We start from the raw sequence: 13771 nt of genomic DNA, 5'->3' as shown, positions 1-13771 counted from the left end.
TTCAATCTTTTGCTTCAATAAAGTTCTCTTGCATCAAAGCCTCAGATGACTCTCTTTGTTTTTAATTCCAATACTCTCCCACCCTCTTCCGGCACATTTTGTGCAATGAACTGGCCATTGGGGTGGATGGAAAAGGGGAACAAAACCTTTCTTAGCAAATCGGTCACCACCAGGAACCACCAAGTCTGTTATGGGAAGCAGGGACTGAGCAGGGGCCACCTTCTAAAACACGACACAAGCCCATTCCCTGATACATCAAAGCATTTGGCCCAATCCCCTCCTGAGCATAAAACTGGAAGTCTCACGCCATGCCAGCACACACTTGACAAAATCTCTTCCCAGCAAGACACTTGAATCTCCACCACAAAATAAGAAATAACATCATTCACTTGGGCACAAGCTCTGGATTGCAAGTGCTTCCACCCCACTGATCAAGCAGAGTCAGCAAGAGCCGGATTTCCAGCACAATGGACAGCTCAGTTTTGGATCTCCCAGAACAACAGAGATGTTGATGGGAGATCCCATCACCTCTTATACTTTCTGACCACTCTCACAACGAAAACTTCTTGCCTTCTTTGCCCATTGAATTGCATCCAGTTTCATTTGCAAACCTCTTTCTCCTTCACTGCTGAGAACAACCGGGCTCCCTGGATTCATTCTTTGCCATCAGGGATTCATACACACTCATGACACCCCCATCCATCCTTGGCCCCTGGGAATCCCAGCTCTCTCAGCTCTCCTCTAGGAAACCTTCTCCACCCTTCCAGGACCTTGCTGGTCGTCTACTCGCCTTCTTTCACGGTCCACAGCCCCCATTGTTGCTGAGGATCTTGAATAGGGTTGGCCTCATGGATGCAGCTCTCGACTTGCTTCCCTTGAGATTTGACTCCATCTGGACTTCACGCCACTGATCCCCAGCCTCTGGGCCAGCCTCTCAGCCACTCTCTGGCCACTCACTGCACCCTCAGGCAACCCGGGAGTCGAGAATGGGAAGGAGCACCAAAGGCTTCACAAAAGGGTTGACTTTAACAGCAGCCACAGCTCTCCCCTCATGCCCAGGCTGAGTCACTGGCACAGAGCAGACACACAGCTCAGCCAAGCACCATTTCCTCAAGGGAAATCCTCCAAGTGGCCTCACCCATCGGCACTTGCCACAGCTCAAGACCACCAAGGCCTGGCTCACCCCTCACCTGCTGCTGCTCCCATCTATCCTCTCCTCCCTTGCTCAGCTGCCCCCAACACCCATGGAATCCCTTCAGCTGGAAAAGACTCTTCACATTCAGTCCAACTGCAAAACTAATCTGTGAATGCCACCAATCTCAGAAATGTTCCATGTGTAGAAGACTTACATGTAAAATGGCATCAAGTCCAACTGTTCCTCCATCACTTCTAAGGCCACCATGAAACTTCCCAAAGTCCAAATCTCCAGGGCTTCTAAATCCATTCACAAATGGTGACTATTCAACTGTCCTGGGCAGTCATGTACAGGGCCTGAAATCTCTTCATGTGAAGAAATTTCCCCTAATTCCAAACTCAATCTACCTTGCAGCAAATTGACTCCATTCCCTCTTCGCTGATGGCTGAATAAAAGGAAGACAAGACTAATGTCAAATTATGTTCTTCCAGGTAGCTCCAGAGGGCAAGAAGGACAACCTTTCTCTGAAAATTGAACATCCCCAGTTCCTTCACCTGCTCCTCATGTGTCATGTTCTCTTTGTCCTTCACTTCTTTTCCCTTTCCATTTCTAAGAGTCCAGGTCTGTGACCCCACAGTGTGACCATTCTGGGCCCAGGTAAGATGAGCGCTATGGATGAACCAACACAAGACTTTGGGGAGCATGGGAGACCTCCCGAAATCACAGGGATCACCTTCCCATCTCCAAGAGGAAAGGAGAGGCATAGAGACATGGAGCCAAGGTGGGGAATCAGAAAACATGATGAAAAGTCCAGATCTGTCACCCCAAGTACACCTGTATATCCCAGACCATCCTAACAGACAGGGGAGGGAACAGGGTCCGTCTTCAAAAGACAACCACAAACCACAGCACACCAGTGTTGTGGAGTGACTTCATGGATGACGCCTCACTGTCCAAAGCTTTGGTCATGGTGTCAGCCCTCCCTGAAAAACATCAACATCATCATCAAATTTTGCTCTTTATTACTCGCATTTAAAAGCTGCCGCCAAGGTCAGATGGAGACACAGATTCAAGACCAGGATATGGAATTGCAGAAATGTGGCAAAGAAAACAATTCCCAACACATCATTCACCACAATGGGTCAGGAAAGAGGTGCTGCATGCAAAATGCCCCAAGGCCATGGGACAAGACTGTCCCGCCCATCCAGAACCAGCATAAAAGCCAGCCAAGAGGCACTCTTCCTCACACACTTCTCCTGACACCTTCCGCTCCTGCCAACAACAGGTGAGTCTCAAGCCCTTGACCCTCCTCCTCCTGCACTCTGGGCCCTTCACTTCCATCAGGCTCAGCCCCAGCCTCCGCAGCCCTCACACCTCCCCACAGCCCCACAACAGCCTCCACACTCCATCACCCTCCTGCATCACTGCCCCTCACACCCCCACAACTCTGCCCTGTCTCATCCCTTCTCTTCCAGGCACCATCCACATCACAGCCATGGCCTGCAACAACCTCTGCCAGCCCTGCGGACCCACCCCGCTGGCCAACAGCTGCAATGAGCCCTGTGCCCTGCAATGCCAGAACTCCAGCGTCATCATCAACCCTTCCCCTGTGCTGGTCACCCTGCCAGGACCCATCATGACCTCCTTCCCCCAGAACACCGCCGTCGGATCCACCTCCTCGGCTGCTCTGGGCAGTGAGCTCAGTGCCCAGGGACAGCCCGTCTCTGGTGGATTTGGCTTTGGCCTTGGCTACGGCCTGGGAGGCCTGGGCTGCTATGGCAGAAGGGGCGGCTACATCTGCTAAGGGCCTTCGGCACCAGCCCTGACACCACCAGCTCTGGCCTCTGGCAACAGCTCCGGCAAGCAAAGCACCTCGGCTGGTGGTAGCCAGCTTTGCACATCAGACCAGCTCTTCTCAGTTTCTTCATCCTCCCTCATCATTCTTTTGCCTCAATAAACTTCTGTGTGCATCAAAGCCTTACACGCCTCCTCTTCTTTTTGAATTCTGCCTCACGTGCTTACCCAGCACAGCGCCAGAAATAAACAGGCTTTTGGCTTTGATGGAAAATGGCTCAATGCATTTTTTAAGAAATATGTCCACACCAGCAACAACCAAGAATGGTAGGGGAAAATTGGTTGAGGGAGGACCTTCCAAAACAGGACCCAAAGCCATCGCTTTCTACACCAAAGGCACTGAAACATCAATGCTTTCCAGCTCATCAATGCTTCTGGTTAAGTCTCTCCATGCCAGCACACACCTGACAAAGTCTCTTCCCAGCAGGAATCACAAGCCTTTCCAGCAAAGAGGGGAAACTATATCACATCCACTTAGGCACAAACTCTGGAGCGGAAGTGCTTCAACTGCCCTGCTCAAGCAGAGTCAGCAAGAGCCCGATTTCCAGCACCATGGGCAGCTCAGATTTGGATCACCCAGCACAGACACTCCACCACCTCTTCCAGTCGCAGATCACCCTCGCTTCGAAAAATGCTTCCCTTATTTGACCAAAGATTTCCATCTCTTTTCCCTTTGCCCTTGTGCATCTGTCCTTGACACGTGCACTGCTGAGAACAGCCAGGCTCCTTCACTTCATTCCCTGCCAGCAGGAATTTGCACACTCTGATAGCACCCTCATCCATCCTTGTCTCCTGAGAGTCACAGCTTTCTCAGCCTCTCCTCTACGAAACATCCTCCAGCCCCTTGAGAATCTCTCTGGCCCTGAACTGGACTCACTTCACTGAGCCTATGGACTTCCTCCAACAATTTTATGAAACCTATCTTGAACACTGGTGACACCCTTTTAAGTGAGGCTTGATTGAGACCTTGTGGTCCCTTTGTTCTCCACCAGCACCACAGCATCCTGCTCTCCAAGGCTCCTACCCAGCCTCTCAGCCCCCGGCATGACCTGGGGCCCATTACCACCCTGCCCAGAGGCATAATTTCACATTTTCCCCTGTGGAACTTCAGGAGATGCCTTCAACCCTCAGTCTCCAGTTCCCTCTGACTGGTGGCACAACCAAGTGATGCCTCAGCCACTCCATGGGCTGCCAACTTGCTGAGGGGACAACCCTCCCACAGCCCACGTCCTTTTTGAGGAGGTTGAACAGGGCTGGCCTCATGGATACAACTCTTGAATTCCTTCCCTTGAGACCTTACTCCTTCTGGACTCTGCGCAACTGAATAACAACCGCTGAGCTCAGCCCCTCAAACTAAACACCCACAGTTCCTTCACCTGCCCCTCATGTGTCTTGTTCTCCTTATCCTTCACCACATTCCCTTTCCATGCATATAGCCCAGCTCTGTGACCCCACAGTGACCTTCCTGGGCCCAGGTAAAATGAGCGCTATGGATGAACCAACACAAAACTGTGGTGAGCATGGGAGGCCTCCCTAAATCACAGAAATCACTTTGCCATCACCCACATGAGAAGGCAGGCATGTAGACAGGCTTGGAGAGATGGAGGTAGGGAGAGGAAGGGGTGAATGGAATGGAAGAGTCCAGGTGCTCACAGCTAAACAGAGACAAAGCCCAGATCAGCCTGACACACCTGCGATAGTTTCAGACCCCTCTTTACAACACAACCACAAACCCAAAACCATGAGCTCCAATGGGTGACCTCACAGATGACACCCCAGCTCTACAAAGTATCAGTCATCTCTTCAGTCCCCTTTGACACACACCATCAATACCAGCCTTTGGTTTCAAACACTCAGACTTGAAAGGAGGAATGACCACGATGGAAGGGGCAGCTCCTCATGCACAGCACAGCTGCAAAGGCCACAGCAGCCTGACATGGCTGTGGTGGCATGGGGCCGCTCTTCACAGAATACCCACAAATTGAATCACTCAAGTGCCACAAAATAACCTCACTGATGACAACAGTATTTCTCCTAGACTTTTCTTGTTTATTCTGGTTTCTCTGACACACATCTTCCTTGCTAATGCTCCCAAATACCAACTATCACTTAAAAGCTGCTGTCCAGGTCAGATGGACATGGTCTCAAAAGAGGGTCATGACACTGCAGAGTTGTGGGAAGGAAAACAATCTCCACCTCGTGACTCACCAAGCGGGGTCAGCAGAGAGAAGCTCCCGGCAAAATGCCCCAAGGCCATGGGACAAGACTGTCCCGCCCCTCCAGAACCAGCATAAAAGCCGGCCAAGAGCCTCTCTCCCTCACACACTTCTCCTCACGCTTTCTCCTCCAGCAGACAACCAGGTGAGCCTCAAGCCCCTAACCCTCCTCCTCCTGCAACCCTGCACCCTCTCTTCCAGCACGCTCAGCCCCAGCCTCAGCAGCCCTCACATCTCCCCACAACCCCACAACAGCCTCCATGCTCCCTTCCCCTTCTGACATTTTGCCCCTTGCTTCACCATGTCTCTGCCCTGTGTCACCCCCCTCTCTTCCAGGCAACCTTCACATCACAGCCATGGCCTGCAACAATCTCTGCCAACCCTGCGGACCCACCCCACTGGCCAACAGCTGCAACGAGCCCTGTGCCCTGCAATGCCAGAACTCCAGCGTCATCATCAACCCTTCCCCTGTGCTGGTCACCCTGCCAGGACCCATCATGACCTCCTTCCCCCAGAACACCGCCGTCGGATCCACCTCCTCGGCTGCTCTGGGCACTGAACTCAGTGCCCAGGGACAGCCCATCTCTGGTGGATTTGGCTTTGGCCTTGGCTACGGCCTGGGAGGCCTGGGCTGCTATGGCAGAAGGGGCTATGGCTACATCTGCTAAGGGCCCTCAGCACCAGCCCTCACAGAGCATATTTGATCCTCCGGCAACAGCTCCTGCAAGCAAAGCACCTCACCTAATGGTTGCCCAACTTGCACCTTACACAATCCCTTCCACTTGTTCCTTTGGTCTTTTCAATCTTTTGCTTCAATAAAGTTCTCTTGCATCAAAGCCTCAGATGACTCTCTTTGTTTTTAATTCCAATACTCTCCCACCCTCTTCCGGCACATTTTGTGCAATGAACTGGCCATTGGGGTGGATGGAAAAGGGGAACAAAACCTTTCTTAGCAAATCGGTCACCACCAGGAACCACCAAGTCTGTTATGGGAAGCAGGGACTGAGCAGGGGCCACCTTCTAAAACACGACACAAGCCCATTCCCTGATACATCAAAGCATTTGGCCCAATCCCCTCCTGAGCATAAAACTGGAAGTCTCACGCCATGCCAGCACACACTTGACAAAATCTCTTCCCAGCAAGACACTGGAATCTCCACCACAAAAAAAGAAATAACATCATTCACTTGGGCACAAGCTCTGGATTGCAAGTGCTTCCACCCCACTGATCAAGCAGAGTCAGCAAGAGCCGGATTTCCAGCACAATGGACAGCTCAGTTTTGGATCTCCCAGGACATCAGAGATGTTGATGGGAGATCCCATCACCTCTTACACTTTCTGACCACTCTCACAACGAAAACTTCTTGCCTTCTTTGCCCATTTATTTGCATCCAGTTTCATTTGCAAACCTCTTTCTCCTTCACTGCTGAGAACAACCGGGCTCCCTGGATTCATTCTTTGCCATCAGGGATTCATACACACTCATGACACCCCCATCCATCCTTGGCCCCTGGGAATCCCAGCTCTCTCAGCTCTCCTCTAGGAAACCTTCTCCACCCTTCCAGGACCTTGCTGGTCGTCTACTCGCCTTCTTTCACAGTCCACAGCCCCCATTGTTGCTGAGGATCTTGAATAGGGTTGGCCTCATGGATGCAGCTCTCGACTTGCTTCCCTTGAGATTTGACTCCATCTGGACTTCACGCCACTGATCCCCAGCCTCTGGGCCAGCCTCTCAGCCACTCTCTGGCCACTCACTGCACCCTCAGGCAACCCGGGAGTCGAGAATGGGAAGGAGCACCAAAGGCTTCACAAAAGGGTTGACTTTAACAGCAGCCACAGCTCTCCCCTCATGCCCAGGCTGAGTCACTGGCACAGAGCAGACACACAGCTCAGCCAAGCACCATTTCCTCAAGGGAAATCCTCCAAGTGGCCTCACCCATCGGCACTTGCCACAGCTCAAGACCACCAAGGCCTGGCTCACCCCTCACCTGCTGCTGCTCCCATCTATCCTCTCCTCCCTTGCTCAGCTGCCCCCAACACCCATGGAATCCCTTCAGCTGGAAAAGACTCTTCACATTCAGTCCAACTGCAAAACTAATCTGTGAATGCCACCAATCTCAGAAATGTTCCATGTGTAGAAGACTTACATGTAAAATGGCATCAAGTCCAACTGTTCCTCCATCACTTCTAAGGCCACCATGAAACTTCCCAAAGTCCAAATCTCCAGGGCTTCTAAATCCATTCACAAATGGTGACTATTCAACTGTCCTGGGCAGTCATGTACAGGGCCTGAAATCTCTTCATGTGAAGAAATTTCCCCTAATTCCAAACTCAATCTACCTTGCAGCAAATTGACTCCATTCCCTCTTCGCTGATGGCTGAATAAAAGGAAGACAAGACTAATGTCAAATTATGTTCTTCCAGGTAGCTCCAGAGGGCAAGAAGGACAACCTTTCTCTGAAAATTGAACATCCCCAGTTCCTTCACCTGCTCCTCATGTGTCATGTTCTCTTTGTCCTTCACTTCTTTTCCCTTTCCATTTCTAAGAGTCCAGGTCTGTGACCCCACAGTGTGACCATTCTGGGCCCAGGTAAGATGAGCGCTATGGATGAACCAACACAAGACTTTGGGGAGCATGGGAGACCTCCCGAAATCACAGGGATCACCTTCCCATCTCCAAGAGGAAAGGAGAGGCATAGAGACATGGAGCCAAGGTGGGGAATCAGAAAACATGATGAAAAGTCCAGATCTGTCACCCCAAGTACACCTGTATATCCCAGACCATCCTAACAGACAGGGGAGGGAACAGGGTCCGTCTTCAAAAGACAACCACAAACCACAGCACACCAGTGTTGTGGAGTGACTTCATGGATGACGCCTCACTGTCCAAAGCTTTGGTCATGGTGTCAGCCCTCCCTGAAAAACATCAACATCATCATCAAATTTTGCTCTTTATTACTCGCATTTAAAAGCTGCCGCCAAGGTCAGATGGAGACACAGATTCAAGACCAGGATATGGAATTGCAGAAATGTGGCAAAGAAAACAATTCCCAACACATCATTCACCACAATGGGTCAGGAAAGAGGTGCTGCATGCAAAATGCCCCAAGGCCATGGGACAAGACTGTCCCGCCCATCCAGAACCAGCATAAAAGCCAGCCAAGAGGCACTCTTCCTCACACACTTCTCCTGACACCTTCCGCTCCTGCCAACAACAGGTGAGTCTCAAGCCCTTGACCCTCCTCCTCCTGCACTCTGGGCCCTTCACTTCCATCAGGCTCAGCCCCAGCCTCCGCAGCCCTCACACCTCCCCACAGCCCCACAACAGCCTCCACACTCCATCACCCTCCTGCATCACTGCCCCTCACACCCCCACAACTCTGCCCTGTCTCATCCCTTCTCTTCCAGGCACCATCCACATCACAGCCATGGCCTGCAACAACCTCTGCCAGCCCTGCGGACCCACCCCGCTGGCCAACAGCTGCAATGAGCCCTGTGCCCTGCAATGCCAGAACTCCAGCGTCATCATCAACCCTTCCCCTGTGCTGGTCACCCTGCCAGGACCCATCATGACCTCCTTCCCCCAGAACACCGCCGTCGGATCCACCTCCTCGGCTGCTCTGGGCAGTGAGCTCAGTGCCCAGGGACAGCCCGTCTCTGGTGGATTTGGCTTTGGCCTTGGCTACGGCCTGGGAGGCCTGGGCTGCTATGGCAGAAGGGGCGGCTACATCTGCTAAGGGCCTTCGGCACCAGCCCTGACACCACCAGCTCTGGCCTCTGGCAACAGCTCCGGCAAGCAAAGCACCTCGGCTGGTGGTAGCCAGCTTTGCACATCAGACCAGCTCTTCTCAGTTTCTTCATCCTCCCTCATCATTCTTTTGCCTCAATAAACTTCTGTGTGCATCAAAGCCTTACACGCCTCCTCTTCTTTTTGAATTCTGCCTCACGTGCTTACCCAGCACAGCGCCAGAAATAAACAGGCTTTTGGCTTTGATGGAAAATGGCTCAATGCATTTTTTAAGAAATATGTCCACACCAGCAACAACCAAGAATGGTAGGGGAAAATTGGTTGAGGGAGGACCTTCCAAAACAGGACCCAAAGCCATCGCTTTCTACACCAAAGGCACTGAAACATCAATGCTTTCCAGCTCATCAATGCTTCTGGTTAAGTCTCTCCATGCCAGCACACACCTGACAAAGTCTCTTCCCAGCAGGAATCACAAGCCTTTCCAGCAAAGAGGGGAAACTATATCACATCCACTTAGGCACAAACTCTGGAGCGGAAGTGCTTCAACTGCCCTGCTCAAGCAGAGTCAGCAAGAGCCCGATTTCCAGCACCATGGGCAGCTCAGATTTGGATCACCCAGCACAGACACTCCACCACCTCTTCCAGTCGCAGATCACCCTCGCTTCGAAAAATGCTTCCCTTATTTGACCAAAGATTTCCATCTCTTTTCCCTTTGCCCTTGTGCATCTGTCCTTGACACGTGCACTGCTGAGAACAGCCAGGCTCCTTCACTTCATTCCCTGCCAGCAGGAATTTGCACACTCTGATAGCACCCTCATCCATCCTTGTCTCCTGAGAGTCACAGCTTTCTCAGCCTCTCCTCTACGAAACATCCTCCAGCCCCTTGAGAATCTCTCTGGCCCTGAACTGGACTCACTTCACTGAGCCTATGGACTTCCTCCAACAATTTTATGAAACCTATCTTGAACACTGGTGACACCCTTTTAAGTGAGGCTTGATTGAGACCTTGTGGTCCCTTTGTTCTCCACCAGCACCACAGCATCCTGCTCTCCAAGGCTCCTACCCAGCCTCTCAGCCCCCGGCATGACCTGGGGCCCATTACCACCCTGCCCAGAGGCATAATTTCACATTTTCCCCTGTGGAACTTCAGGAGATGCCTTCAACCCTCAGTCTCCAGTTCCCTCTGACTGGTGGCACAACCAAGTGATGCCTCAGCCACTCCATGGGCTGCCAACTTGCTGAGGGGACAACCCTCCCACAGCCCACGTCCTTTTTGAGGAGGTTGAACAGGGCTGGCCTCATGGATACAACTCTTGAATTCCTTCCCTTGAGACCTTACTCCTTCTGGACTCTGCGCAACTGAATAACAACCGCTGAGCTCAGCCCCTCAAACTAAACACCCACAGTTCCTTCACCTGCCCCTCATGTGTCTTGTTCTCCTTATCCTTCACCACATTCCCTTTCCATGCATATAGCCCAGCTCTGTGACCCCACAGTGACCTTCCTGGGCCCAGGTAAAATGAGCGCTATGGATGAACCAACACAAAACTGTGGTGAGCATGGGAGGCCTCCCTAAATCACAGAAATCACTTTGCCATCACCCACATGAGAAGGCAGGCATGTAGACAGGCTTGGAGAGATGGAGGTAGGGAGAGGAAGGGGTGAATGGAATGGAAGAGTCCAGGTGCTCACAGCTAAACAGAGACAAAGCCCAGATCAGCCTGACACACCTGCGATAGTTTCAGACCCCTCTTTACAACACAACCACAAACCCAAAACCATGAGCTCCAATGGGTGACCTCACAGATGACACCCCAGCTCTACAAAGTATCAGTCATCTCTTCAGTCCCCTTTGACACACACCATCAATACCAGCCTTTGGTTTCAAACACTCAGACTTGAAAGGAGGAATGACCACGATGGAAGGGGCAGCTCCTCATGCACAGCACAGCTGCAAAGGCCACAGCAGCCTGACATGGCTGTGGTGGCATGGGGCCGCTCTTCACAGAATACCCACAAATTGAATCACTCAAGTGCCACAAAATAACCTCACTGATGACAACAGTATTTCTCCTAGACTTTTCTTGTTTATTCTGGTTTCTCTGACACACATCTTCCTTGCTAATGCTCCCAAATACCAACTATCACTTAAAAGCTGCTGTCCAGGTCAGATGGACATGGTCTCAAAAGAGGGTCATGACACTGCAGAGTTGTGGGAAGGAAAACAATCTCCACCTCGTGACTCACCAAGCGGGGTCAGCAGAGAGAAGCTCCCGGCAAAATGCCCCAAGGCCATGGGACAAGACTGTCCCGCCCCTCCAGAACCAGCATAAAAGCCGGCCAAGAGCCTCTCTCCCTCACACACTTCTCCTCACGCTTTCTCCTCCAGCAGACAACCAGGTGAGCCTCAAGCCCCTAACCCTCCTCCTCCTGCAACCCTGCACCCTCTCTTCCAGCACGCTCAGCCCCAGCCTCAGCAGCCCTCACATCTCCCCACAACCCCACAACAGCCTCCATGCTCCCTTCCCCTTCTGACATTTTGCCCCTTGCTTCACCATGTCTCTGCCCTGTGTCACCCCCCTCTCTTCCAGGCAACCTTCACATCACAGCCATGGCCTGCAACAACCTCTGCCAACCCTGCGGACCCACCCCGCTGGCCAACAGCTGCAACGAGCCCTGTGCCCTGCAATGCCAGAACTCCAGCGTCATCATCAACCCTTCCCCTGTGCTGGTCACCCTGCCAGGACCCATCATGACCTCCTTCCCCCAGAACACCGCCGTCGGATCCACCTCCTCGGCTGCTCTGGGCACTGAACTCAGTGCCCAGGGACAGCCCATCTCTGGTGGATTTGGCTTTGGCCTTGGCTACGGCCTGGGAGGCCTGGGCTGCTATGGCAGAAGGGGCTATGGCTACATCTGCTAAGGGCCCTCAGCACCAGCCCTCACAGAGCATATTTGATCCTCCGGCAACAGCTCCTGCAAGCAAAGCACCTCACCTAATGGTTGCCCAACTTGCACCTTACACAATCCCTTCCACTTGTTCCTTTGGTCTTTTCAATCTTTTGCTTCAATAAAGTTCTCTTGCATCAAAGCCTCAGATGACTCTCTTTGTTTTTAATTCCAATACTCTCCCACCCTCTTCCGGCACATTTTGTGCAATGAACTGGCCATTGGGGTGGATGGAAAAGGGGAACAAAACCTTTCTTAGCAAATCGGTCACCACCAGGAACCACCAAGTCTGTTATGGGAAGCAGGGACTGAGCAGGGGCCACCTTCTAAAACACGACACAAGCCCATTCCCTGATACATCAAAGCATTTGGCCCAATCCCCTCCTGAGCATAAAACTGGAAGTCTCACGCCATGCCAGCACACACTTGACAAAATCTCTTCCCAGCAAGACACTGGAATCTCCACCACAAAAAAAGAAATAACATCATTCACTTGGGCACAAGCTCTGGATTGCAAGTGCTTCCACCCCACTGATCAAGCAGAGTCAGCAAGAGCCGGATTTCCAGCACAATGGACAGCTCAGTTTTGGATCTCCCAGGACATCAGAGATGTTGATGGGAGATCCCATCACCTCTTACACTTTCTGACCACTCTCACAACGAAAACTTCTTGCCTTCTTTGCCCATTGAATTGCATCCAGTTTCATTTGCAAACCTCTTTCTCCTTCACTGCTGAGAACAACCGGGCTCCCTGGATTCATTCTTTGCCATCAGGGATTCATACACACTCATGACACCCCCATCCATCCTTGGCCCCTGGGAATCCCAGCTCTCTCAGCTCTCCTCTAGGAAACCTTCTCCACCCTTTCAGGATCTTGCTGGTCGTCTACTCACCTTCTTTCACGGTCCACAGCCCCCATCGTTGCTGAGGATCTTGAACAGGGTTGGCCTCATGGATGCAGCTCTCGACATGCTTCCCTTGAGATTTGACTCCATCTGAACTTCATGCCACTGATCCCCAGCCTCTGGGCCAGCCTCTCAGCCACTCTCTGGCCACTCACTGCACCCTCAGGCAACCTGGGCTTCTTCAGGTGCTCCGGGAGTCGAGAATGGGAAGGAGCACCAAAGGCTTCACAAAAGGGTTGACTTCAACAGCAGCCACAGCTCTCCCCTCATGCCCAGGCTGAGTCACTGGCACAGAGCAGACACACAGCTCAGCCAAGCACCATTTCCTCAAGGGAAATCCTCCAAGTGGCCTCACCCATCGGCACTTGCCACAGCTCAAGACCACCAAGGCCTGGCTCACCCCTCACCTGCTGCTGCTCCCATCTATCCTCTCCTCCCTTGCTCAGCTGCCCCCAACACCCATGGAATCCCTTCAGTTGGAACAGACTCTTCACATTCAGTCCAACTGCAAAACTAATCTGTGAATGCCACCAATCTCAGAAATGTTCCATGTGTAGAAGACTTACATGTAAAATGGCATCAAGTCCAACTGTTCCTCCATCACTTCTAAGGCCACCATGAAACTTCCCAAAGTCCAAATCTTCAGGGCTTCTAAATTCATTCACAAATGGTGACTATTCAACTGTCCTGGGCAGTCATGTACAGGGCCTGAAATCTCTTCATGTGAAGAAATTTCCCCTAATTCCACACTCAACCTACCTTGCAGCAAATTGACTCCATTCTCTCTTCGCTGATGGCTGAATAAAAGGAAGACAAGACTAATGTCAAATTATGTTCTTCCAGGTAGCTCCAGAGGGCAAGAAGGACAACCTTTCTCTGAAAATTGAACATCCCCAGTTCCTTCAACTGCTCCTCATGTGTCATGTTCTCTTTGTCCTTCACTTCTTTTCCCTTTCCATTTCT

General features: G+C 51.8%; 3 protein-coding genes and 3 pseudogenes across 4 annotated transcripts in view; 4 read left to right on the top strand and 2 right to left on the bottom strand.

The window, feature by feature from the left end:
• The window catches only part of LOC128819137 (feather beta keratin-like), a 68953-nt gene that overhangs the window by 28108 nt on the left and 27074 nt on the right, over nt 1-13771 (bottom strand). The gene's annotated exons all lie outside the window — the stretch shown is intronic.
• Nucleotides 1-13771, bottom strand: part of LOC128819028 (feather beta keratin-like) — a 93900-nt pseudogene that overhangs the window by 54012 nt on the left and 26117 nt on the right.
• Nucleotides 2303-2946, top strand: LOC128819127 (feather beta keratin-like; annotated as a pseudogene).
• On the top strand, nt 5562-5873 carry LOC128819272 (feather beta keratin-like). The gene has a single exon (XM_053999332.1). It carries the CDS (start codon nt 5562-5564, stop codon nt 5871-5873), a length of 312 nt encoding a protein of 103 aa, XP_053855307.1.
• On the top strand, nt 8306-8949 carry LOC128819118 (feather beta keratin-like; annotated as a pseudogene).
• On the top strand, nt 11544-11876 carry LOC128819329 (feather beta keratin-like). The gene has a single exon (XM_053999436.1). The coding sequence runs from the start codon at nt 11565-11567 to the stop codon at nt 11874-11876; it is 312 nt and encodes a 103-aa protein (XP_053855411.1). The 5' UTR covers nt 11544-11564.

The sequence above is a fragment of the Vidua macroura genome, chromosome 1 (assembly GCF_024509145.1).
Source record: "Vidua macroura isolate BioBank_ID:100142 chromosome 1, ASM2450914v1, whole genome shotgun sequence".
Taxonomy (NCBI): Eukaryota; Metazoa; Chordata; class Aves; order Passeriformes; family Viduidae; genus Vidua; species Vidua macroura.
This window is presented reverse-complemented; position numbering and strand designations above follow the sequence as displayed.